At 38.3% G+C, this 27,164-nt stretch overlaps 1 protein-coding gene across 4 annotated transcripts in view; it reads right to left on the reverse strand.

Moving 5' to 3' along the window:
* LPIN2 (lipin 2) overlaps positions 1 to 27,164 on the reverse strand; it is an 85,965-nt gene that overhangs the window by 49,463 nt on the left and 9,338 nt on the right. The window contains exon 1 of one of the 4 annotated variants that reach the window (XM_069468540.1): positions 8,891 to 9,187. The exons of 2 other annotated variants lie outside the window; for them this stretch is intronic. In XM_069468540.1, the coding sequence (XP_069324641.1) occupies positions 8,891 to 8,995 (105 nt within the window). In that variant the 5' untranslated portion in view covers positions 8,996 to 9,187. Of the gene's footprint in view, positions 1 to 8,890; positions 9,188 to 27,164 lie in introns of those variants that run through there. One more of the 4 variants, XM_069468538.1, reaches the window with a different exon arrangement.

Here is a 27,164-nt window from a genome sequence, read left to right on the forward strand (position 1 = left end):
CAGAAGAGTGGAGTCTATGAGTAAGTAGCAAGCAGTGCCACAGACAGCGATGCTAAGCCTTGACAAAGAGCCCAGCCTTCCTGAGAACCTGCTCTCAGACGTTTAAATTCAAGCAAATGCCTTATTTTGTATCTTAGTTTTTTTTCCCTTTCCCCCATTGTAGCATAATGCCAATGTTTCCTTAATTTTTATTACTTTATATTCTCACTTTATAAAATAAGAATAGGAAACAGAAGCAACACAAGGAAGAACCTGACCCACTACCCCAGGAACACCACAGAATAGATAGCTCATTAATGCCCATCTCATCTCCTTGAAGCTGAGGTGGTCCCATGAGGAAATGCTGATAGTTGCACATCTGAAATTCACAGCTCCTAGACCACAGGTGGGGAACCTGCAGCCTTCAGGCCACATGTGGCCTGCTAGGTAGGTCCTTAAGTGCAGTCTTTTGACTGAATCCAAATTCTACAGAACAAATCCTTTTATTTTTATTAAGACATTTTTGTTTATTTTATATTTTTAAAATGAATGTATTTAAAAGACCAAAGAATAAAATAAGTTTTAACAAAATAATCCTCCTGGATTGACTTGCACAATTAGAACACTGGTAAGCTGTAAGGGCTAAACTGATAGCTGCTACACTCATGATTTAGTTCTAACTTCCCCGTCTGACTGGCGCTACTACCGCACGAGGCTGGGTTACAAGAGAGTTTATGTGGGTCGAGCTGTTATCAGCTTTGGCAATGGTGCACTGTGTTTCTGTTTGAAGTGGAATTTTATAATAGTTGCACAGCTCAACAGTATTTTTTAATTCTGTCTGCTTAACAGCCCATGATGTCAAAGACAACCAAGAGAATGCTGAAGGAAAAAAACAGATTTTTTAATGAGGACTGAGAATTGCAATATTATCTTGTTTCTGCTAAAGATGATTTGCTTGCTTTGTGATACTACAATATCAACATTAAAGAAATTCAATGCTCATCAGCATTGTAACACTCATAAGAACCATATGTATTTTCAATTAGAGGGAGAGGCACGGAAGGTTGTATTGCAGAAATTAAAAGATGAAAAGCAAAAGCAAAAACATTTGTTTCAAGCAGCAATAAGACCTGGAAATAATGCCACTGAAGCAACTTATAAAGTACATTATATACTTGGGAAAAAAGGGAAGCCATTCAGTGATGTGGAAATTGTGAAAGAATGCATTGTTGAAGCTCTAGGATGCTCAGACCCTGATTACATTTCAAACTACAAACAACTGCCTCTTCCAAGGAGAACTATAACTGATCGCCAGCATGAATTAGCCTTCAACTTAACAGAACAACTTCATGCAATACTTCAAAAGGAAAATACATATTATTCAATTGCTTTGGATGAATCAACTGATACTACTGACTCAGCACAGGTTTTAAACTTCATTTGGATCAAAACAAGATTTTCTTTGCTGCGAAGAGTTACTCGCTTTGGGCACTCTCACGAACAGAACATGGGGAACAGGTATCTTTAACAACTTTCAATATAAATGTCATGAAGTTGGACTGAATTTGGTAAATTCAGTTAGTGTACGTATGGACAGTACACCTTCCATGACAGGAAAATATAAAGGGTTTATTGCACAGATAAAAAAGAAGTATTAACAGATCCAGATGCTCTCATTTCTTTTCATTGTATCTTACATCAGCAAAATCTGTACTAAAGCTACTATTTTAGGTAACACTTTGCAACAAGTTATAAATATCCTTAACTATATTTGTGCAAATGCAACATGGCATCCTCAGTTTTGTAAAATTCTAAACATTTTATCTCTGCAAGGACAGTTAAATTTTATGAAGAACAGAATCAGCAATGTGAATTATTGAGAGAAGATTTCTATAGGAATGCAGCATTTCTGTGTGATATGTCAAATCAAAACCTGAATATTTCTTTGCAAGGTAAAACACTCTACATATATGTGGCAAAATATCCAAGCATTTCGAAAAAGCTATCTTTTTTCCAAACATTTCTTCAAAAGGAAATTTCGGATGAACGTTTTCCCCAGTTAGCAAAGGTCATTGATGAGCAAGATGATATATGCCAATTATCTGAAGAATACCCAGCGCTGTTACAAACCTATTAATTGGAGAATACAGTGAAAGGTTCACTGACTTCTCACCTAGTTGGTACCACCCAAGGCGCCTAAAGAACAACAGATGGAATTGATTGAGCTCTCAGTAGGTGACATTTTAAAGTCATTGTCTGATGCTAAGAAAGATCAAATTGAAATACGGGAAAATGCTTCCTTGCTTTTCAACCACTTATTGTTGTGGATATGCATTCTCCTACCTAACCCAAATCAAGACACCCTTAAATTCACAAATGACTGATACCCATACCCATCTAGAGGATCAACTGAAACTGGGGCCCCTCCAGGCTGCAACCAAATATTCAAATGCTTTCCAACAAAAAGCAGACACAACAAAGTCACTAAAAGGTTAGTTAAGTTTAAAATTAACAAATAGTTTTCATTTTTTGAAATTACACAGTAGTTAGATTTTTACAAAATAATGTACATTTTTAAGTGTACCTAATTGAAGTTTCTTGAATGCAGCCTTCTAAGATGAAAAGGTATTCCCCATCCCTGTGCTGGACCCTCAGTGGAGCAAGAGCCCAAAAGGTCTCAAGGCAGGTGTCTTTCTGCCTGGGCTGGTCAAACAAGGCTCTCCCTCCATTTCTAGGACATACAGAATCTGCAAACTAAAACCCAATGCCTCCTGGCAAACTTCCTGAATACACCAACTTCTCCAGACAGCTTTTTTGACACAATGAAAGAGGAAGTCTGTAAGAAGCTACATCCCAGAAAGGCCTCTCAATGCATTAATGATATCCCTAACAGGTTTAATTTAGAAACAATCACATAAGACAACTGTGTAATTCCTTCAAAGAAAACACAACAGAGGATCTGTAATCAAGCTATCAAAAGGTCCATTACACTGGCCTGTTTCTGGTAAAATTTAGCTGTGTACAGTCAAAATTGAGCACCAGCTTCATGCCAGGTACTATAGTAAGTCCATTTAATAGAAACAAAATTCTGTCCTCCTCTCACAAAGGACTCTGGTTCTTGAAAGAAACATATAACAAATACTGTCTTAACTTACATAATGCCTTGTGATAATGCTATTTTGGTGAATTTTAGGAAGACCAGAGAAGGAAAAGAAAAAAATCTGCTCAGGAGAGTCAGGAAGGCTTCAGAGAGCAGAAAATATTGTTCTAAGGGTGGAAATATGTGTGAGGGGTTCATCAGGCTAAGAAAAGGAAGTTCCCAGCAGGCAGTCCCAGACAGACAGAAAGCATGTAGCAAAAGCTTTTGCTTTAAATGCTAAATTTGAAAGGCAAAAGTGAGATGATGCAAGGCCTTGGACCCCATGCAAATATATCTGGTTGGCAATGGTGCTCAATGGTTCTGGTCAGGGAAGTGACATGATCAGATCGTGTGGGGAGGACAAACTGGAGAAGAGGAGGCTCAAGGCAGAGAGCACTTCAGAAGTCACTATAACAAATTCAATCAGGAGTCGGCACAGCTCTAAGGCAGCAGAGGTACGCAGGAGACTGACGTCAGGAAGACCTGATGACAACAAAATAAATATTATAATCCACAGAATAAAATATTCATGAGTTCACACAGATAGACATAAATAAAATTTAAACTAATACATAAGTGGATGAGAAGGGACAGCTTTCTCTTACAGATGAATTTCAATTAATGAAGAACGAACGAAGGAACTAGAAACTCACTATTAGAATATACTACAGATCCATTAATGAATGTTGAAAATAGAAGACAAAAGTTTGAGAAACAGGATGTCTGCATATTCTCAAAATATTTTCCTCAAGATATATATTCATTACAAAAGGAAAAATAGTAACTTTACAGTGGAGAAACATGGCAGACACCATCATAATCAAGTGATCCAAGGGAAACTTAGATACACTGACAATAGAGAAAAAAGACATCAATTCTGTGGTATTTTTATCCCAAAAAACATAGCCTCAATCTAATTATGAGACAACATTAGACAAACCCAAATTGAGGGAAATTCTACAAAATATCTGACCAGTACTCATCGAAACAGCAAGGTCATGAAAGACAAAAAAAGACTAAGCAACTGTCACAGACAGTTGAGGAGACTGGAAGAGACTACGGAGACAATGACAACTGATCCTGAAACAGAAAAACGATGTTAGTGAAAAAAATATGAATAAAATCTATAGCTTAGTTTTAAACACAAAACAAGTATTCCTAGGCTCCACTACTGCCTTCACTTCTGCTTCAGCCTGTCTGGGAAGTCTGTATTTTCTACTGAAAGCTCAGCAGGGATTCATTTCAGTGATCAGAAAGACCTGGGAATCACTGTCCTCGGGAGTAGCTTCTCACCTGGATGAACATCGCAGGCAGTCTGAGGAATCCTGACGAGTAGGCCACCCCCAGATTACAGGAGCAAGTACTCTTCAAAGCCCCCAGCTGACCCCAAAATGTCAGCGTATCTCAAGCTGTCTGATGACCACAGGTGAGTGGATGATTCCCAGTCCCCTCCTGTTTTCACGAGTGAACAGAGTTGAAGGGTGTCTTCCTGTTCATTTCCTGCCTCTCTTTCCCCTGAAGGAATTACTTTTTCCACTATGATTTCAATTGTAGGACTATCAGTTCTATAATGGTTATGGTTTCATGCTTTGTTAGAATCTATAAGAAATCAAAATGGCAAATGACTTCTACAATCTCACCTATTGCCCCTTGACCTAGCTGGAGATAGCTTCTCTATTTGCAGTTCAAGTACAGTTCAGATAAACCTGAGAATGTTAAAACATTTTAGAGATTACACAGCTCTCTCTTCAGGTTTCCTGGGATTCATCTTAGGCAGATTTCTGAAGAAAGTCTCTTCCATACAGATATGCACTAAGATTAGGATGGTACAGCAAAGGCACACAAAGTTCTAAACACAATTTCATCACAGAACTAAAATGATATTCTAATAAAATAAGATCAGCATGTTGTTTTTTTTCTACCTTTTAAAAAATATCTTCCCTATAATGTCTAAAGCAAATCATTCTAGATTACGTAATAGGCTTCAAACAAGGGATAATTACTTTTCTAGAACAAGGCACAAAAACAAATATTGGTTTCTACTTTTGATTAGATAAAAAAAGCAACATAAAACACACACAAATTACCTACTCTAGAATATGTCTATAATTTTCTCTCTAGTGGATCTGGGTTAGTTTTGAATATTTAATACCTAAGATATGAATGTAACATATAAGTTGTCTAAAATCAGTGTTTTCTCTAGAGGGTGAAACTTTTATTTAGACAGTTTCAGAGAGTTGTGTCCAACTCATCTAAAGGCACAGTGATGGAATTAAGACATGTTTTCCCAATGCACAAAGCTGAATGACCCCACACCTGGATCACGTCTACACTCAACCAGGTACTCTAACCAACTGAGTGGAAGAGCTCAGCTAACCGAGAGTGTGTAATCAGGACCATCTGGGCAAACTAGAAGTGGTACTATTTATGGAGCCATTTGCTGGAAATCTGTCCGGCTGTGTATGTAATTCATAAACCCAGAGCAGCAAATAATTCAGACATACCAGTTAATGCAAACAAAAATAATTTATTTGTAACCCATCTACTGGACTCAGTTGTGGCACAATAAATATTTGCTGGATGAAGTGAATTTTGTTTCCTTTGAACTAATAGTTTTAGACATGGACTATACAGTTCTGTGTGGAGGCAGTTGTATACAACCTGCAGCCTCAAGGCCACATGTGGCCCTACAGGTCCCCAAGTGCAGTCCCTCAACCGAATCCAAACTTCATAGAACAAATCCCTTTATTAAAAGGATTTGTTCTGTAAAATGTGGATTCAGTCGAAAGGCCAGACTCAAGGATCCAGAAGGCCACATGTGGCCAAGGCCACAGGTTCCCCACCCCCTAAACATATTCATGGCCACAGTCTCAAAGCCACTCTCTCCCAAATTCCTGAGCTCATCTGTAAGTAAGAATTAAAAGAGGCAAGCATGCTGTGAAAATGAAGATTTTAAGAGAATTTACTCCTCTAAACTGCCTATTAATAGTAACATCCCAACCCTGTGCTGCCTAGCCACAATGTATCCTCTTACCAGGTCTTAATGTTTTCAGTCCATATTCTCACTTGGCTAATGAGCCTACTAAAACAGACCTGCAAATGTACTAGAATCCTGTCTCTCAAACACAGCTACCTTTGCAGGGGTTAAGGAGCTATCACCTACTCACACCCAGTGACAAGAGCACAAAGACCCAGCACTCCTAAAACTTAGAGGAGTTAGGAAGGAAAAGGAAAGGCATAATTTTAAAGCGCATCAAGGTTGTGAGTTGTAGAGAGTGGGAGCAAAAAGATGACTTTGAAAATGGAACTCAGAAAATGTTTAACTCAAAAATTTTGGTGAAACATGGCTCTTATCCAGGAAAGGAGGAGGAAATTCTTGCTTTAGCCCCTTCCTTCCTCCTTGTTCCAGGACTCAGAACTTCTGGTTAGTTGAGATCTATGGTTAATTACAAGACAGTAAAGTTTAATAACATCATTTCTTTGAGGAAATGAAATTCCACTCAATTAATCACTTTTGTAATTAATTTAGTTAATCCACTGCCCATGCTAAATAGGAGGAACCTGATTAGTTTTGGACCCATTTACCTCATGTTATTTTAGGATTTCAGGAAGCAATGAGTAATGACAATGTGCTATGGCTGGGGTTCCATACACCCAGCCTCATTCCCGCCCCACCCCCCCAGCCTGAAGCTCAGGGTTTCCAAACTTAGTATGAAGCACTCAGCCTCATATCACATCCCCCACTTACATGGTGACTTGCTACCTCCTACCACTGTTTACATTATTAAATCTCACTGAGCTTTTTGGAGTCAACCAAAGGTGCCCAGGTCCTTTAATAAAGAGCTCAGAGAGAAAAGGATTGAGAAGCACTCACTGCTGCTCTCAAGGCTTCCTGGAATCCCCTGCAGCTGGTGAAGATGTGAAGGCCCAAGGTCAAGTCTCACTTCCGGTGAGAACAGGTCTGCGCAACAGACCTGGGCAACCTCTGTGCCTGGGGTTCTCGCTAATCAAAATGGCCAGGTGACCCCCTTGAGTCCCTTCCAGCTCTAAAGTGCAGAAAGACTCCCAATTCTATAAGCACTTCTTAGGACTACAAGTTTGGCTAAGAACACCTTACCAAATAAACTATCTTCACTTGTTTAAAAAACATGGAAACATGATTTTTTTTTTAAATTCCCAATTACTAACAAAGCAATATCCTTATGGTTTTTAAAATCATAAGATGTATACATTTACATTCCAAACACATAAACCATGAGAAATCTCTTTCAAAACTCAAACTGTCCCCTTTTAATAAGAGCAGTGCCCAAAAGCGTGTGCCTTGTAAGGCCTGAAAACCAGGATTCTGCCTCTTTCCACACACACCCAGGTTATAAAGTCAAACTCCTATATAATCATTACAGCTTATTAAGCAGGTATCAAATCCCATAGACCAAACATCAGCCATTCAGAAAATTCACATTTCTCATGGGGCAGGGAGGTGACTCATGGGACTTCAAATGTTCTAACAGCAACATAAAAGGGAATTGTTAATAAAATGCAGACTAAGCAAACACCCCTTGACCTCTCTGGAAAATACCAGCAGCAAGAAGTCCCTGAACTTCTTCCTGTGACGGACACTTCATGTGAGTGTCAGTGCTACTTACTAAGTGCATTTTTAAAACATTTCATAAAGAGTCAGCTATGTTCACTATTCTCCCTTTTGACCTTTACATTAAATGTGTATGAGCCTGTATGTATATACATTCTGTAATATTAAAATGTAGATTTTGAAAGCAGATTGCCTCCCTGGGTAGCACCTGACTTCCAGTAATATTCAAACATCTTTCCTTTAGTTTCTGAGAACTCTGAACAAGTACACTTTTACCAAACAAGCAAAAGCAAAAAGCACACAGAATGTAATAAAATTTTTAAAGGTAACAATAAAAATTGTTTATAACTTTAAAACTAAAATCAGATTATGAACCACAAATTTTAGAAATCAATTTTTGTCTTGATTTTATGCCTGTTTTCATAGAAAATTCATCCTTTATTTTAAAAAAAGACATTTAAAATACACTTTTACCTCACATTATTTTTAAAGGAAAACGTTCAACAGGTAGAGTTAAATTATATTGTCCTTAAAACACCTGATTTTGTTTCCTTAATGCAGATTTCTGGAACTTACACTAAACTTATATAATTTGCTCTATTTTATATCTTGTAACAAGAGAGAAAACTCTAGATTAAAAAAATTCAGAAATTTATATTTTTCCCCACATATTTCAAGCTTATAAAGATTTTTTTGGTACATAATCACAAAGAAAGTAACTGCAATCACTCACCATAATATATCAGAATAAAATGCCAGTTTCAAAATATTACCTTAGCTTTCAAAAAATTTTGGCTGGGACCAAAATAAAAACCATAAAAATTTTAAATGACTTTTATACCTCAACTACTATACTTACATGCAAAGACAATGTGAAACCAAATGTGAACCCTAGTTTTAAAAAATTCTCATTTTAAAGCAGCAATGTCATTTTTTTTCTAGGCAGAAAGCTATTTATTAAATAACAAAAAATTGAAAAACATAGAAAGATGGTGTAGGGCAAGTAGCCAAAGATTTCTGTTCTACATAACACTTAAAAGTTAATAAAATTCACTACAACATTACATTTTCCAGGTTAAAGGCATTAGTCTCTTTCTTTTGGTGGGTGCCCTCCCCTCTTCTCTCAGCAGCATCCAGATTGAGCAGCTCAGGGGATGGGGACAATGACAGATGTAACTCACCAGGATACCAGGAGGGGCCTTGTCATGGTAAACATCTTGAGTTTTACTTAATGAGTCTTCAGGAACCTTCTCTTCATCTTCACTATCTTCTTCTAGGTAAAACATCTTAACATTGAACTACCTTATCAAGCATGTCTTTTTTCGAAGATGAAGGTATCATCAAAACAGAAAGCTGCTCTCCTGACAAACTGAATGCAAACTGTTTGCAGACACAGTGATATGGTTAAAACTGAAAGGAAATGGCTCTTTAAAAAAAAAGAGCAATGCATACACAACTTTACCAATGAGATTTGCTCAAAATGCCTCAACCCCCTCTCTCCAAAGGAGATAAGCAGGGGCATGGGACAGGCTGTGCCATGTGTTTACACTGATAGGTACCAAGACCTGCCCAATCACATGACAGCCACTGCGGCTTCCATCACACAGGACAGGGATTGAGTTAATAATTCTCTAAACCAATCACATCCTACTTTTACAAATAGGAACAGCTATACACATGGAGAAGTAACTTTATATAAACTAATCACATGAGGGAAATAATTTACATACATTTTCTGAGCATCTGTGAGCTTCCCAAAGTCAGCCAATTCATGTAAGCTTTATAGAGCCCAACTACTAAACATTTTTACTTTGCCATATTGGCATGACCCAGAATGTTTTCAGAATTCTGGAAGATACTCTGCTCAGCACTGCAAATATAAGCAAAATTTATTTGATTTCAAGAGTATGATAATGCCAACATTGTAAAACTCAAACATTCCTGGTATTTCCTTGACAGCTCTCAGTAAGTCAACATAAAGTAACTTTAGCTGAATTTTGCTAAACACGTAAAACATACTTAACACACACGGACAAAATACATTAGATTTTTGAATTAAAACGTACTATTTTATTCAAACCATCATCTAGGATTGTGCTGTTCATTACAAATAACCATTAGCAATAGGTGGCTATTGAGCATTTGCAATCAAGCTAGTACCAATCTCAATGTGTTCTAAGCATAAAACACTGGATTTTGAAGACTAAGAATGAAAAAGAATAATCACATAACTTTTTATACATACTATATGTTGAAATGATAATATTTTGGATATACTGAGTTAAATAAGATATTACAACTATTTTTACCTGGTCTTTTCTTTTTTAAAAAATTGTTAACAATTGTGATTACTACAAAATTTAGAACTACACATGTGGCTCACATTATGTTTCTACTGGGCGTACTTCTCTAGGACCCTGAGACAACCCTGAGACCAAGTGGGAGGGGAGGACAGTCAGGCAGAGTTATACCTAAGGAAGAACTGAAGACGACAGAACTGTTCATCATTCCTTAAAAGTATTCAGTTAACTCATCAACGACACACTACCTGATCCACATACATTTAATGATCTTCACATCATTAAACTTTTTCTCTACATCTAAACTTCACAAAAAGACAAAATTTCAAATGCTTGACCAAGTAATGGGAGTTTGGTAACATTTAATACAGCAATGCACCACACCAAGGTTCATATAGAATAAAATGTTAAGTGGCAGAATTAAGAAAAAGTTACACCAAAATTAGAAATGGGAATATCTATCTTGCCTTCACCATGTTTCCCTGCCTGCTGTCCAGCCTACCAAATAGTAATGTGAGCCTGGAGTACACTGAAGTACCCACAGTTGCTTGTAATCTAATTCAATACACATCACGTACACAAGTTCTCCTTTCAAAAGAGAAGTGATTATGTTTATATGGTCTAAGTATTACGCAACATATAAAAATTTAAATCTCTTCTCCATGACTTGCTGCAGTTCCAGATCCCTGGCATGAGATGGTAGGAATAAAAACCAGACATTGGGGCGTGCCAGTGGGGAAAAAAATGAAGGAGAAGCCAGAGGTCAGGGGAGAAGAGGAGGCGAGTAGGGGAGAATGAGAAAGGGAGATCAAGGAGAAACCTAAGAAGATTAAGAAGGGGAAAAAAGGAAAAGTTGGAAGGGCAGTGGAAATAAAATGTGAAAGAGATGAGAAAACATGCAGGTGGATAGCAGAAGGGGAAAACTGTAAGTAGGAGAATGGATGGAAGGAAAAGAACAAGAAAAACCTTATGCATTTTAAATGCGAGGAAACTGAGGCCCAGAAAAAGGTCAGGCAAGTAAGCCCAAAGTTACCCACTTGGTCGGCAAAGGTGCCAGAACAAGCTGCCTCCCAATTTCTGGTTCAGTGCTTTTTTCATTATTCTAAGCAGACACCAAGACAGAATGTACTAGGGCAAGAAGGGAAGAGGCTGACAAGAAACAGGTGGAAAAGCCTAACAAGTGAAGCGTGGTGGAGATTCTAGCAGGGCAAAGGACAGTGGGCAGAACTCTGTGCAGCAACATTTGCCTCAACTGTCTCTTACAAAACAAGCAGTCCCCAGGCCAGCCACTTGGTTTCCTGCAAGCCTTGGTTTCATTTCAGTGTTTTGATCGATGACTCACAGAATGTCCTGACTGCAAGGGAGCACGCACCATGGACCCATTAAGAGGTGAGCTCATCTAAACACCTATGTCGACATCAGACACACACCTACAGCTTCCCCCTATGGCAGCTTGTGAATTACCCTGACACCCAAAGCTGGCACCCAACTTTCTGATTCCAGCTCAACACCTGCAGGGTGGCACTTTTCAGTCTTGGTCAATAAATGTTAAAATCACAACAGTGCTTAATAATCCCTACGCTTTTCAAAAGAAAATGCTGCTATAATGTCATACTTTTTCTTTACAGGCTAAAATAAAAATAAATGGCAGAATACTGAGAAAAACTACTTTTGCATAGCATCTGTAACGATCTTTAAAAAAAAAAAAAAAAAGGCAGTTAGAAGTTGGAAGCCTTTTATCCAAGACCTAAATCCTTCAAGAAATAGTCTAGCTTAGGGAAACAAAGCTAAAATGCTAGTAAGGAGAACAGAATCTTGTTCAGATTCCACAACTGATGCTTGATGCTAAGTAAAATATATATTTGTATCTGTTTTTCTAATACTAATGCCTTAAATATATCAGATTAGGTATAAAGAGCTTTTAAAGAAAGTATAAGTATTTATTTAAAACTTCCTAACCTGAAATGTGCTTACTGAAGTTGTGCTAAATTGGTTCAACAGAAATACCTTTACACCACAAGCTATGTCCTCATTTTGCCACCAAACATGAAACCAATTGTACTCCCCCATAGTGGCCATACTGTGGAAATGCAACCCCTTTCTCCTGGATTACCAATGAAGATGTGAGAAAACTCAACTTTGATTAGTAAACAATCATGATCAAAATATTTTTAGTGCCTCAATTACAAAGAATTTCATAACATCCACCATTATTATTCTATAGTAAAGGACTTAAGTGCATTTTTGCATGTTAAAGGCCACTCATGGCAAAGGGACCTATATGTGAAAGGACTGAAGCCACCCCCTCCACCCCCTGCCCCAAACAAATCTGTTTTAATTTAGAGCCAAATGGTTCTCTTATCATCTACTCTAAAGCATATGAAGTGTTTCCTCCCCTACCTAGAATTACTTCAAATTCACTGTTTAAACTGTGAAAACAACCCAATAGGGACTGGTAGGTTTTATTCAAAACCAAGAGAAAACGCCTCTTGCTACCACTCTCAGGTTTTTCAAAAATCTGTAGTTTAACTGCTTATTGGATAATGGCTAAATATAGTTTGCTCACTTCCAGTGTCTCAGAATATCCTCATAAAAGCCCAAAACTGTAAATAGAATAGCTAGTGGCTATCCCACTCAACTGCGAATGAATAATTGAATGCAAACAGAAATTTCCAGGAACAGAGGAGAAAAAACAGGAAGGGTCTCTTGAGGTCAGTGGCCCAGCTTAAAGTGACTCTCCCAAAGACAAACTTCTTTGAAGACCTATTTATCTTTAAAATTCATGCATTTTGCATTATACTCTGATGTCTATTTTGTAATATGAAGAAAAAAATAACTGGCCAAAGTTTTCCTCTATCAAGGTCAAGGGCTAATATGCCACATTCAATGTAAGGCTTAGAATATCCCTCAGTGTACACAGCACAGTTTAAGGAGCTTAGAACTAAAAAAAACCTCTGAGGTCGAACCCTTCCGACACCAATGTTCTAGGCCAAACTTTTACCCAGTATTTTGAGACTAGAGAGACAATACTGAGAGTTGCCTGGCTGCAGCATTCAAGTGTAACTGACCATTAAGAGTGTAGAGCCAAACAGCCCAATTAAGGATCAGAATCATGCCCTGCCTTCTGTGTCACAACTTCTGGACAGAGCTGTGAACAAAACAAAGCGACAGGAAGTGAAAACCCTCTGGCTCCTGGGGCTGCATCACAAGGGTTGGGGCAGTAGGGAAAGGGGGAACCTGTTAATTGCATAATCGTTTCTGTTTAAATGTTTGTCTTTTTCTTCTCTCATTTTCCCCCTGAATAGCAGTATGCACAGTAATGCAAAGCAGTGACATCATAGGTATAAGGAAATTTTCTATACTAGGGCTATGTCACCCCATTTCACTCTAACTCAAATCCTCCTATTGAAATGCAAGTCTTATTAATGTCAAATTTTAAAATAGCAAATAATTTTATAAGTGTGGTGCTTTAATCTTTTCAGAAACAAATTATTTGCTATGAACTCACAATTAACAGGGGCACCCCACTGCATCACAACGTGAGTGAGGCCAAATGAAGGTACCTGAGTAAGCACAGTACTGGGTTTCTACACTCCAGGATCAAAAAGTGAGATGGCTTAAAACTTGCCAAAGAAAACTGCAACAAATAACAAATGAACGGAGCAAGAGTTCGTTATATCATTAACACAATCCAAAGAAAATATAAGTGAAAATATTACAAATTGGAGCCAGGCATGGTAACATGCCTGTAGTCCCAGGTACTTGGAAGGTGGAGGGGCAAGAGGATCCCAGGAGTTGGAGATCAGCCTGAGTGACATAACAAGACCCTCTCTTACTTAAAAAAAAAAAAAAAAAAGAAAGAAATTATCACAAATTATGAGATCAGTCAATGTCAATCATACTCACATTCCTTGACTCTTGAGAGGAATTTTCCCTTTTACAGCTCGCTCTCCACATTTCTAATTCAAGGTTTTCTGGACTTGAAAAACTGAGTGATGGTTGTTTTAATTATTTTGTTGCTGTGATTTCTTTAACTTCTTGCAAACAATTACATAAAAGTCTTTATTATAAAAATATTTGTGATTAGTTGGCACTCTCCTTCCCGCCACCTCCTTCCATCTACAGAAATGACGGCTGTTGTAATGTTGATTAAGTATTGTGCTTATAAACCAGAAACTGAGCAACAATCTCCTGGATGTGTAGTTTCTTGGGGAGAATGTAATAATTCTATCGTATATAAAGCTCACACAAATAATACACACACTAGGATCTCAAAAGATAAAAGCACAGAGGACATAAACAAACAACTGACATAACCATCATCAACAGTGAGAACTTGCTCAGTCTCACAGCTGGCAAGTGGAAAAGCCGGGATTATAAACCAAGGTTTGTCTGAGTCTGGAGCCTCTGCTTTTAACCATATTGTTGATGTTTAATTAACAGTTTGCTCTGTATCATATTAGTAGGCTTCAAGAAAATACCACCCATGCAGTTGGGGTTTTCATTTTAATAAAAAATCATCAGGACTGCTGCTGGGAGGAGATGGGCGACAGTACGAATTATCGACCTGTGGGCCTTCAGTGGGCCCCCAAAAGAACCAGGCAACACTGCTTTGTTTCTGTGGTCAACTCTCTTCCCCAACTTCTGCTTCTTTTTCAAACATCCATGCTTCTCAACCTCTGACTGCATCTTGCCACTCTATTTCCCCATCAGAATGTGCAACATTTCATATTCTTATATGTGGGTTCATTTGTGGTCTTCAGGAAATAATGAACAGCAAAAAATGGCTAATATAATTTGCTATGAGAATGATAAGGAATTTACTTCTACAATGTTCAGAAAATTCCAATGCTACATCTAAGTCTATTACAAAGCAAGGATTTTATTTAACTGGCGAAATTTAAGTTAAAATGAAAGTAAACAGAATTCTTAGATTATTGCCTTCAGAAATTGAATCTGCCTACTTCAATCTAAAGTTCGACAAAGATGTGTAAGAGAAAAATTGCAGCACTGATACCCAGTTTTATACATGACAATAGTTACATCATAGACATACAGATGAAGGAGTAACTGCATTCTCTGGTGAGGGTAAAGCCTCAAATAATGCACTCAGTAGTAAAATAAAAAGGGGAAAGTAAAGTCATCTTTGCTACTCTTGGAAGTTAAATGCCTGTGATAGCTAAAATTTAACCTTACAATGTCAGGACACAGATAGGATCCAAAAAGCCAAGAGACATACAATCTAAAACCAACACTAGAAGAAACGCTCCCCTCTCCTGAGGATAGAGCACCATTGAAATACAAGTACAGCATTTTGTTACAATTTATTTTTCTTCCAGACTCAACATACTTTATAAAAAGGCTCTCTGAGGAACAGACATTCAGTTTGTGTAAAAATCATTAGCTTTCACAACAAATTAATTTTATTCAAGTTTTTAATGTATACTTTAATCACAAAACTTCTGAATGTGAAAAGGAGTAAACAAAAAACCTAGGCTAAACGTTCATGAAAAGTTATATAATAAACCATATATACATAAGTATTTACACTGAAACCATATAAGAAAATACAATCCTGGCAGCTTAGCACTATTTATCTAGTACTTACTCTGAGACACACCCTGGAGTAAGTCCTTTGCATATATTATCTCTGATCTATACAACTTCCATGAAAGACAGATTTGCTTTATCCCTTTATTTTACAGATGAAGAAAAAGAGGCTCAGAGAGGTTATGTGATATAGATTCCAGGACAATCAGCTAGAGCTCAAGACGTCTTTCATAGTACCCTAGGACTTATTACTTAAATTGAAACTCAGATTTAACGTGCTAGGTATTTTAAAAATCTCAAATATTATGCAACGAATCTAAAAGAATACCTAGAAATAAATTTAACCAAGAAGGTAAAAACTTACACAATTAAAATTATAAAACACTACTGAAACAAAGATGATCTAAGTAAATAAAACAGAAAGACATCCGTGTTCACGGATGGGAAAACTTAATATTGTTAAGATGGCAATGTTACCTAAAATGATCTACAGATGCAACACGATTCCCTATCAAAATCCCCAAAACCTCAAATCCATATGGAGTTACAAGGAACCCTGAATAGCTAAAACAATACTGAAAAAGAACAAAGTTGGAAAACTTAAATTTATTTCAAAACTTATTATAAAGCTATAGTCATCAAAACAGTGTGGTACTGGCATACAGACAGACATACACAGCAACAGAATAAAATTTAGACACTAGAAATAAACACAAACATTTATGGCCAATTGATTTTTGACAAAGGTGCCAAATCCATTCCATGGGGAGAAAGAATAGCCTCTTCAACAGATGGTGCAGAGACAACTAGACTCTATATACAAAAGAATGAAGTTGGAGCCCTATTTCACACCATATACAAAAAAATTAACTCAAAATGGACCAATGACTTAAAACCATAAAACTCTTAGAAGAAAACATGGGGGTAAACCTTCATGATCTTGGATTTGGCAAATGATTCTTAGATATGACACCAAAAGCACAAGTAACAAAACATAAAGTAGATAAGTTGGATTTCATCAAAATTAAAAAAATTTTTTGCATCAAAGGACATCATGAAGAAATAGAAAAGATGTACAAAAATGGAAGAAAATATCTGCAAACCATGTATCTGGTAAAAGTTTACTATACAGAACATATAAAGAATTCCCACAAATCAACAACAGAAAGACAATCAACTTAATTAAAATACAAAGGATGTGAATAAGCATCTCTTCTTTGAAGAGATACAAATGGCCAGTAAGGACAAGATGCTCAATACCATTAATCATTAAGGAAATGCAAATCAAAACCACAATGAAATACCACTTCATATTCACTAGGATGGCTACAATTAAAAAAAAAAAAAAGGAAAATAAGTGAAAATAATGTAGAGAAATCGAAATCCTTGGTGAGAATATAAAATAGTATTAGCCACTGTGGAAAATAGTTTGGCAGTTCCTCAAAAAGCTAAACATAGAATTACCATATAATCCAGCAATTCCACTCCTTGGTATATAACCAAAAAGAACTGAAAATAAGGATTCAAACAAATACTTGTACACCAGTGTTCATGGCAGCATTGTTCACAATAGCCAACATGTGGAAACATAATTGTCCACCAACAGATGAATGGGTAAACAAAATTTATATATCCATATAATGGGATATTATTCAGTCACAAAAATAAATGAAGTTCTGATACATGCTATAACATGGATGAACCCTGAAGACATGCAAAATGAAATAAGTCAGACACAAAAGGACAAATATTGTATGATTCCACTTATGAAACAGGCAAAATTCATAAACAAAGTAGATCAGACGTTACCAAGGGTGGAGAGCAGGGTAATGGAAACAATGTTTTGGAAATAGTGGTAATAGATGTACAACACTGTAAATGTAATTAATACCACTAAATCTTAAAAATAGTTAAAATGGTAACTTTTATATGTCTTTTACCACAATAAGAAAATTATACAATGAAATCCTAACTGAAACCTGAAGCAATGTCAATATGACCCAGAGTTAAAATGAGAATATATTCATTCTTGGCAATGAATATCATCACTTTCCATTCCTACACTGTCACTAACTTGCTAGGTCATTTGAGCAAGTCATTGAGTATCACAAGCCCTCAATTTCCTCAACTAAAAAATGAGTTTTTGGATAATTTCTCTGTACCCTTCTAGGTGAAACAATCTGACACTGCAAAAACTAAAGTTTTCTGAGCATTCATCTCTACTAAATAGAAAGCAATTAAGTATTTCCTACAACCTAATTTTTACCATGGGCATAGTGATTCCATAGCAATGACTTCAACAAAAAATTACACACAGTTTTCAGTTTACGCATACCTATGCGTAACAGAGAGCTTCTTCGTTTGGTCAAAATAATCACATTGGACCAAAACAAATCCACTTCTGATCTCAATTCAAATTCCTAAATTAAGCTTATAAACATCTAAAAGTAACCTTAAAGAATATATAGTCCAAGGGTAGTTTGTGCCATTCTCACTTCTAAGAACCCAACTGAGCTCTGGAATGCACCTTCTTTACAGAAAGGTACAAACCAGCAGCATACATGTAGACCCACACAACCATGTACAGTTTTGTGGTTTGAGTATCTGCTGGAACCTTCTATGTGGGCCAGTACGTGGACTCCAAGTAAAAAACCTCTGATTCTAAACCAAACTGCTATTTAAAAGATGAGAACACGCAGGTACTGAAAAATTCAATTACTTCCAAGCCAAAACAGTTAAAATATGCTCAATCTAGCCTTTTACCATGTAACAACAGTCATTAAAATGTAGTACAGAATGTACCTAAATGCATGGCTATCACTGAAGGATGCGGCTATGGAAATAAAATACTCATTTAACAAACACTTTCCTAGTACCTACTTATATGCCAGGTACCAGTACTGCCTTTAACCTTGGGCCCTGCATATTACAAACCCGAAACACAGAGACAGTGTCTGTTTTTCTCTTTTTTTTTTTTTTTTCAGACCTCTAAGAAATTTTTTTGATGATAATTTAGCTAAGGGAACAGGTGATAATCACAAGCCAAACTGCTCCTAAAATCTGTGCAGCAGACCTGTGTTCAGGCTCCAGGACGCCTGGGAAAAGGAAGAGGCTTTTGCAGGACCTTTGGTGGCAATGGAGGCCAAGCCATGGGTGGTGGTGACTGGCTTTTTGCTTTTGTATTTTTTTAACTGATATATCAGAGTTGTACTTATCCTACAGGTGCATGTGATATTTTGATACATGTATACAATGTGTAATGATCAACTCAGGGTAATTAGGATATCCATCACCTCAAATATTTATCTTTTCTTTGGATTTATAGCTTTTAACAGTTTAGACCCAGGTTTCTCAGTCTCCTAATATTGACATTTGAGGTCAGATAATTAATTCTTTGGGAGGTGAGGAGGAATGTAGCATCCCTGGCCTCCAACCACCAGATGCCAGCAGGACCCTCCCTAACTGTGACAACCAAAATGTCTCCAGTCATTTCTGAATGTCCCCTGAGGGCAAAAATCACCCCCAGTCAGAACCACTGGTTTAGACAGATGGTAATTGGCCCTGTATTTATAAGCCTGCTCTGGCTGGGTCTCCACAAATACGTTAGAGGTGGGCCAGCAGGTACGTAACTTGGGCTCTGAATTTAGACAGATGAGTTTTACACGGCAACTCTCCCACTTACCACGGAACCCCCAGCGTTTAACCTTTCTCAGCTTCAGCTTGACCTGAGCTTCATAGGACCCCTTCATAGAGCAGGAGTCTACCTATCAGGTAGGATTGCTGTGAGGATTCCATGATGTGGCATCTGGAAACTACTAACTGCTTAGTGTTAGTTTTCTTCCTTTTCATTGGCGGGGGGCGGGGGGGGGGGGAATTAAATAGTTCCAAGACCTATGCCATAGTAGGTGCCTAGCAGATGACAGGATGGGATCCCTGCCATCAAGGAGCTCACTCTGTAGGTGAGGAGCACAGGAAAGTAAACAAATGGCGTTCTAAATCTAAATTTCCATTTCAGTCAAGAGCTGTTTACATCTCTTTGTGTTAGCTTCTCAAACCATTTCCCCATTCCTTAAGGCCCATCCAACAGAACACCACCCCTCAGTCTATTTGTACAAATAGTATGAGTCTAATTCACATCCTAGCCCCAAATAGTCAAAACAAGACTTAAATGAGTCAGAAGAACTACAGGGTTGGAAGGAATGACCTTAGGATAAAAACTAGTGCTCTCGGATGGGCCTCCCCAACGTCGCCTCTTCGGGCAGGTAAGGCACCCTTCCCCAGTGTTTTCCCTTCTTCCAAGTTTTGGTATAAAACTGTTTAGTCACACCTACACTCAGCATCTAACTCTGTTCAACATGAATGCTGTCTTTTAAATTAATCACCTCTGAAGGCTACAATAAATTGATTCCAGTGATCCACCACTGTCCAGCATATCAGTGCTCCTCTTTCTAGAAGAACTATCTTTAAATTCTGGTACTACACAAGATAAAAATCAGCATCATTACTATATAGTCACACAACTCTTAGAGTCCAAAAGTCAGTATGATTCATCTCTGACATGCATGATTTACCAGATGTTACTCTGAATGGCTTCTGGCTATTTCAAAAAATCTAATCTACCTTGAATGTTAAAGATTTTCCACCACTGAGGATAAAAGGACAAGGCACTGAAAGCAGCTCAAAAAGGGGGGGGATGTTTCAAAATGTTTTCCAGAGTGACACTGTGGAAATGCATGTCCTGCCCCTAAAGTGGGCAATGTACATTTGATTGTGTCCTTCACAGCTACGTGTGTTTTAATAGGATTACCAAGAGTTTCCTTATTATACATGTATTGATATAATGGAGGGCACATCTGAAGAACTTGAGGTAATTAGATCTTATGGGCAAACTTTAGACTTACTAAAAGTGTTACATCTGTTATTTATAATGTCAATCAATTATATCATCCACCACCACCATTTCAGCAGGCGTGATGAAGCTACGCAAAAGAAATGACTATTTGCTCACATCCCAGGACAGTATCTCTACTATCTATCAAATGCCTCATATATGTGTATCTTCCAGAACAACAGACCCATGCTCTACCCCTTCCCCCCAGAGCATCACTCAGTTTTACAAAGACCTTGCCAAGGGCACCAAGTTCACCACACTTGCTTCAAACTCCAAAGCCAACCGTAAACTTCTGCCTAAGAGGTGCCAGGGTCAACGCTTCATAAATATGTACGCTTCATTTTTGAAGCCTGCATTTTCCTAAACCTAACTGAAATTCTAAGGAATATTAATGAGAGCAAAAGTACAGCAGTCACCTTGGAGACATCATCAGAATGCCAGGCCACTGTGCCTGTAACTCTGCAGTGTGCCCCAATTAAATCAAGACAGTGCCACAGCTTTTGTTAAAAGGTGACTTCTGCTGCATAAACAATTCACCAACCTCACCTACTGCATCACTCATCATTTAATGACTCCTACAGGTAGAGAAAAGGATCTTCCATGATTACTAGAGGTACAATTCAAAAAAAGAAAAAAAACAAGAACAAGCACCAATTCATCAGCTTACTTAGCTGATGCCATAAAAGTGACCAGAATTGCCCACCTCGATGGCACACACTCAGTTTTTCAAACACCTCCAATTTCTCTTGCCTTCAGCTCTCGGGGATGCAGCCCCCAGCTTCCCCAGAGGGAAGCCTACTAGATTGGGAAGCACAAATTCACCGTTTCTCCACTCCTCTCTCTGGAAGCACCTGGGTCTCCTTATCTCAGTTACACAAAATACGGTGACCATGAGGTGAAGAAGCAGGGACACGTTGCAGCTCCAGGCATCCTTTGCCTTCATCTGCAAAGGGGCCTAGGGAAACAGGGAGAGGCTGTGAAGATGGGGGCGTCTTTCCCAATGACAATCAAGTTTCATGCCCTGCTTTACAGGGGGGACACAAGGAGACCTCCCTTTCCTGGCTCTGAGAGGACAGAGGGAGAGGCTATGGCCACTTCGACTGTACTGCTGCTGTCAGCGCCACCATCACTCGGGTTCGGGCTATTTTTATGCAGCTTTGCAAAACACTCACCAAGTAAGGCTGCACCAGTGTGTTGTCACAAGCTGACCTTCACACTGAGCTACTTCAACAAGAGAGAAAGATGTCCAAGAGCAACGGCAAGTCAGTGAAGCAACATTTGGAACGCTGAAAAATAAGCTCGTTTCACTCATTGATCTGTTCAACAGAAGTTTCTATTCTGAGAGCTGGGGATCAAGCAGTAAACTTCACTGAAAAGGTGCCTGCCCTCATAGTGCTTACATTCTAATGGAGGGAGAGAGATGACCAGGACGACAACATCAGTTAGACTGGGAAAACTATTAAAACGCGATGTTGCTGCCATAAAGTGAGGGAGGAAGGGCAGGATAGGCTCCTTTTAGGTAAAGAAGTTGGAGAGCCCAAAACAGGAAAATGTATGACAGTTTTTTAAAAACAACAAAGCTCCAGAACAGCTTTTTCTAATCTGAAGTAGAGTATAATTAACATAGGGGGACAGAGCAACAGAACCTGCCCAATGTGTTCCCGTAACTATGCCGAGATATAGATAGCATTTACTTTCTCACAAGATACTGCTGCTGTTCTTTCTTTAGTCATTTTGCCAACCTTCAAATTACTTTAGAAACAAAGCAAGAGTAAAAAATGAGACAACTCAGATACTAAGCCATTAGACATTCAAGAACCAGCAGAAATTTTAGCAGTCACAAGTCTGAACAAAAGTCTCCAATTGTAATCTAAAAATTATTTCCTGAGAGTTTCTTTCTGATCTTTACTGAAGACAGATGTGTCTAAAAGCATCTTTAAAAATACTATCGTAACCAGACATCCTGTTAAACCCAGAGGGTGTCACATGCTTTATCTCCACACTCTCTTGAAACTCACTATTATAGGTTGAACGGTGCCCTTCAAAAAAGATAAGTTGAAGCCTTAACCCACGGTATCTCAGGTGCGACCTTATTTGGACACAAGATCTTTACAGAGGTAATCAAGTTAAAATGAGGTCAGCAGGGTTGGTCCTAATCCAGTAGGACTGGTGTTCTTATAAAAAGGGGAAATTTGGACAGAGAGACAGACACACAGCACACAGGAAGAATGACATATGAAGATGAAGAGATGGAGTGATACATCTACAAGCCAAGGAATGCCAAAGACTGCCAGCAAACCACCAAACACTAACTAGGAGAGAGGCGTGAACCAACCCTGCTGACAACCTGGAACTGTGAGACAATAAATTTCTGCTGTTTATGCCACCAAATCTGTGGTGCTTTTGTTAACACAGCCCTAGGAAACTAATATGCTCACTAATTTAACAGTAAAGAAATACAAAAGAGGTAACTCACAAGGACAAAGAAAATGGTTAGAGATGACAGGAAATGAAAGAGGTCAAGTTTTCTGAAGATAACGAATGAATGCGAGACCAGGAAGTAAGGAAGTGGGCAAAACAAAACCCCCCATTGGTGAAGATACACCAAAGGAACACAAGAACCAACTGAAGGAGCTCCCAGTGGCCAAAGCTAGAACAATTCGGGCAGCATAATAAAATAGCACTGGATTATACCCAAAGTATAAAATAAATATCCATGAGTCTGTTCCAATATAAATAAAAGATTGAATAAATTAATAAATGGGGGAGAAGATAATCATTTCCTATGCAGAATTCCAAATAATTTATATAGATATTCCACCCTTAAAGATAGAGAGTGTAACTCCCTACTCCTTAGGTGTGGGCAGAGTGACTTCCAAGAATACAGAATGGAGGAGGGAAAAAAGACTCATTTTACAGTGGAGAAACCCAACAAACACTACTTCAACCAGGTGATCAAGGCCAACATTAACACTCAAATCATGTTGACAGTATGTACCTTTGATACAATGTAATAAGAACGACACTTTTAACTCTGTGGTCTTCCTCCTATTAATCCACATCAATGGATTAACCCATATTAATCCAGTCTTATTATGAGAAAAATATAAGAAAATCTAACAGTGGAACATCCTACAAAATTGTTCTTCAACACTGTCAAGGTCATTGAAGATAAAGAAGGTCTGAGAAACTGCCACACCAAGAAGAGCCTAAGGAGATACGAACAACTAAATGTAACGTGGTAACTTGGAAGGGAAAAAGGACACTAGGTAAAACAAAGGAAATCTAAATTAATCATAGACTTTGGTTAAAAATAATATACTAATATTGGCTCATTAATTGTAACAAATATGTATCAGACTAATGCAAGATGTTAATAATGGGAAGCTCACTGCAGGCTATATGGGAACTCTATACTATTTTCTCAATTTTTCTACAAATCTAAAACTGTTCTAAACAACAAAAGTCCATTAAAAAGTAAAGTAGGCCGGGCACGGTGGCTCACGCCTGTAATCCTAGCACTCTGGGAGGCCGAGGCGGGTGGATCGCTCGAGGTCAGGAGTTCAAGACCAGCCTGAGCAAGAGTGAGACCCCGTCTCTACTAAAAATAGAAAGAAATTATATGGACAACTAAAATATATATATACAAAAAAAAAAATTAGCCGGGCATCGTGGCGCATGCCTGTAGTCCCAGCTACTTGGGAGGCTGAGGCAGCAGGATCGCTTAAGCCCAGGAGTTTGAGGTTGCTGTGAGCTAGGCTGACGCCACGGCACTCACTCTAGCCCGGGCAACAGAGTGAGACTCTGTCTCAAAAAAAAAAAAAAAAAAAGTAAAGTAACGGGTGGAAGAGAGATAACTGACTTAGCAAATCTGCCAGAGTTGACAGAAGAAATACCACCAAGAGGAAGCAAGCTGCATCACTTTACAGAAACTTAGGGAAGGCTCAGGTCAGAGCTACCCTCCCCCTCACTCCTTAGCTCCTAGAACACTAGTTACCTCAAATAGGACACTGAGCAGATTTTTCTGCAAGGAATTTATCAACTGGTATTTGGAACTCCCTACCTGATTCCCCATCCTGAGGGTGACCAGCACTTAAGTCCAGCTCATGCACAAAGCAGTTCCAATCAGTTGTTCAGTCTCACTCTTACACATAAACAAATAACCAACAAATAGCAGACATTTGAGGAGAGTCTAACATAAAAGAAATTAAAACAAATGGGAACTTTTTTGGGAAAGAAATAGAGACAATGTAAAGATGTTCTTTAAACACCATAATAATGTCAGAGGCAAGAGAAAATACTGAATCCATGAAAGACAACAAGATGCTAATGAAAATGAACATCCCAGAAAGCCCTCTTGGAAATCTAAACATTGGCTGGGCACATTGGCTCACACCAGTAATCCTAGCACTCTGGGAGGCTGAGGTGGGAGGATTACTTGAGGCCAGAAGTTTGAGATCAACCTGAGAAACAGCAAGACCTCATCTCTACAAAAAATAGAAAAATTAGCCGGGTGTGGTGGTACGCATCTGTAGTTCTAGCTACTTGGGAGGCTGAGGCAGAAGGATTGCTTGAGTGCAGGACTTTGAAGTTGCAGTGAGCTATGATGATGCCTCTGCACTCTAACCTGGGAGACACAGCAAAACTCTGTCTCAAAAAAATTAGCTAGGCATGGCGGCACGCTTGGGAGGCTGAGATGAGAGAAATATTTAAACCTTGAACCCAGGCACTCGAGGTTGCAGTGAGCTATGAGCGCTGCCACCGCCCCACACTCCAGCATGGGCAACAGAGCAAGACCCTGTCTCAAAACAAAAACAAAAACAAAAACCCCACAACAATAAAATTCAGAAATTCTACAGATAGTAGGGTTGGAAGATAAAGTAGCAAGCAAATCTCCCAGAAAATACAAGGATAATAAAGGAATGGGCAAAAGGAGGAAAAAAATGCATGTCAGAGTATCAATCCAAAAGGGCCCCAGTACCTAATTTGTACGCTTTTTAAAGTACAGTAACAGGAAAAAAAGAGGAGAGGATGATTATCATACAAGAAAATTTCCCAGAGTCAAAGACACGATTTTCCAAACTGAAAGTTCCCACCAGATGCCTAGTTCAAACGATCAAGAGCTACCTGCCTTTCTGACGTAACTGCCGTGGGCACCACCAAAGGCAGTCACATCAGAGAGACACCAACAATGTTAAAGGCATGTGAGGAGTCAGAAATCGCCATGTGGACATGGCTACACAAAGCAGGATATACATCATGTCTTCAACCGAAGGTACAGCACCCAGTGCCAACCACTGCCCCAACTTCAGAAGCACATACAGCTGCAGATGATTCTGCATGTGGGGAGAAGCCTTAGCAGGCCTGAGAAGCACCCACTAGCTTCTCTGGATGTTTTCATGGTCTCTGACCTGCGGAAATTCTGGTGACACACCTGCCAGCTAGCCAGGTGCTAGTAATAAAACAAGGCCAAGAGTGAGGTCACTGTGAAGCCAAGTGAGGAGGGTACTTCCCAGGTATTCTGATCACTCGGTCCAAGGACTGAGATGAGATGGCAAATCACAAACCAGGGCACTTCATCACAAGATGATAAAGTAATAAGAGATACTTTAAAAAGAGATAAAGTAAAGATGCTAAAAAAAATGGGAGTGGGGAAAGGATGGGAAGAGGGAGAATGAGAGGGAAACAGAAATTAAAAAGGCTTGAGACTTCTCACTTCTTAATGGTAACAATTCCAAATTCTAAAGGAAAACTATTTCCATTCTAGCATTCCATTGCTAGCCTATCAGTTAAGTATGAGACTAAAATAAAGTTTTCAGGCATATAAGATCACAAAGAATTTACTTCCCTTTCTCAAAAAGCTGCTGGAGGATGTACTCCACCAAAATGAGGATGCACACCAAGAGAGAGTAAGACCCGAGATCTATGACGTAGGATTCAACACAGGAAATTACAGGGATTCAAAGTGAGGTACTGATTGCACTGAGGAGTTCTACAGTCCTGTCAGAAACCAGGGGCCTGAATTTGTGATTGGCACTGAAAAAAGTAAAGCAATAGAACAAGTGCTGACTCCAGAGAAAATAAAAATTTGAACTGGTGAAGAAATAAAATCATTGCACATGCTTAGTTTTGAACAATATTTAATCATGAAAACAAACACTGAATTTTGAGAAAAAATGATATAATTATATTGGGGGGTTGGCATAAGGGAGACAGAAAGTTATATAAGAGCAATGAATCCTTATTTTGCATAGCAGGAAATCAATAGAAAATGTCTTAAATTGAAAAACCAAGCTATAGCAGTGTAAGCACACAAACGTGGAGTTAAATCCCACAATTCTTTTCCAGGGAAAAGAATTGAAAGAAGCTTTTTCTAGGAAGCAATAACCAGCAGTGAGAAAGAAAACTGGTATTGTTCATTATAAACCTCATAATAATAGGTATTTGAATGTTTAAACTACATATAAAAATGATATACTTTAAAATTTCAAAGATGAATATAACTAGTATGTCATATAGCCTTATGAAAAACAATCATATTTACAGAAATGAAAACTACTAGAGGAAAGAAAATAAACACCAAGCAAATATACGCATTATAGGGTTTTTTTGTTTTGTTTTGCTTTTAATTAGGAAAAGCTCTTTTCCAACTCTCAGCATCAGCATCTGTGATGCAGCTGAGCTTTAGGTATGTCTCAACACTAACAAGAAAAA

Source organism: Eulemur rufifrons, chromosome 5, assembly GCF_041146395.1.
Source record: "Eulemur rufifrons isolate Redbay chromosome 5, OSU_ERuf_1, whole genome shotgun sequence".
Taxonomy (NCBI): domain Eukaryota; kingdom Metazoa; phylum Chordata; class Mammalia; order Primates; family Lemuridae; genus Eulemur; species Eulemur rufifrons.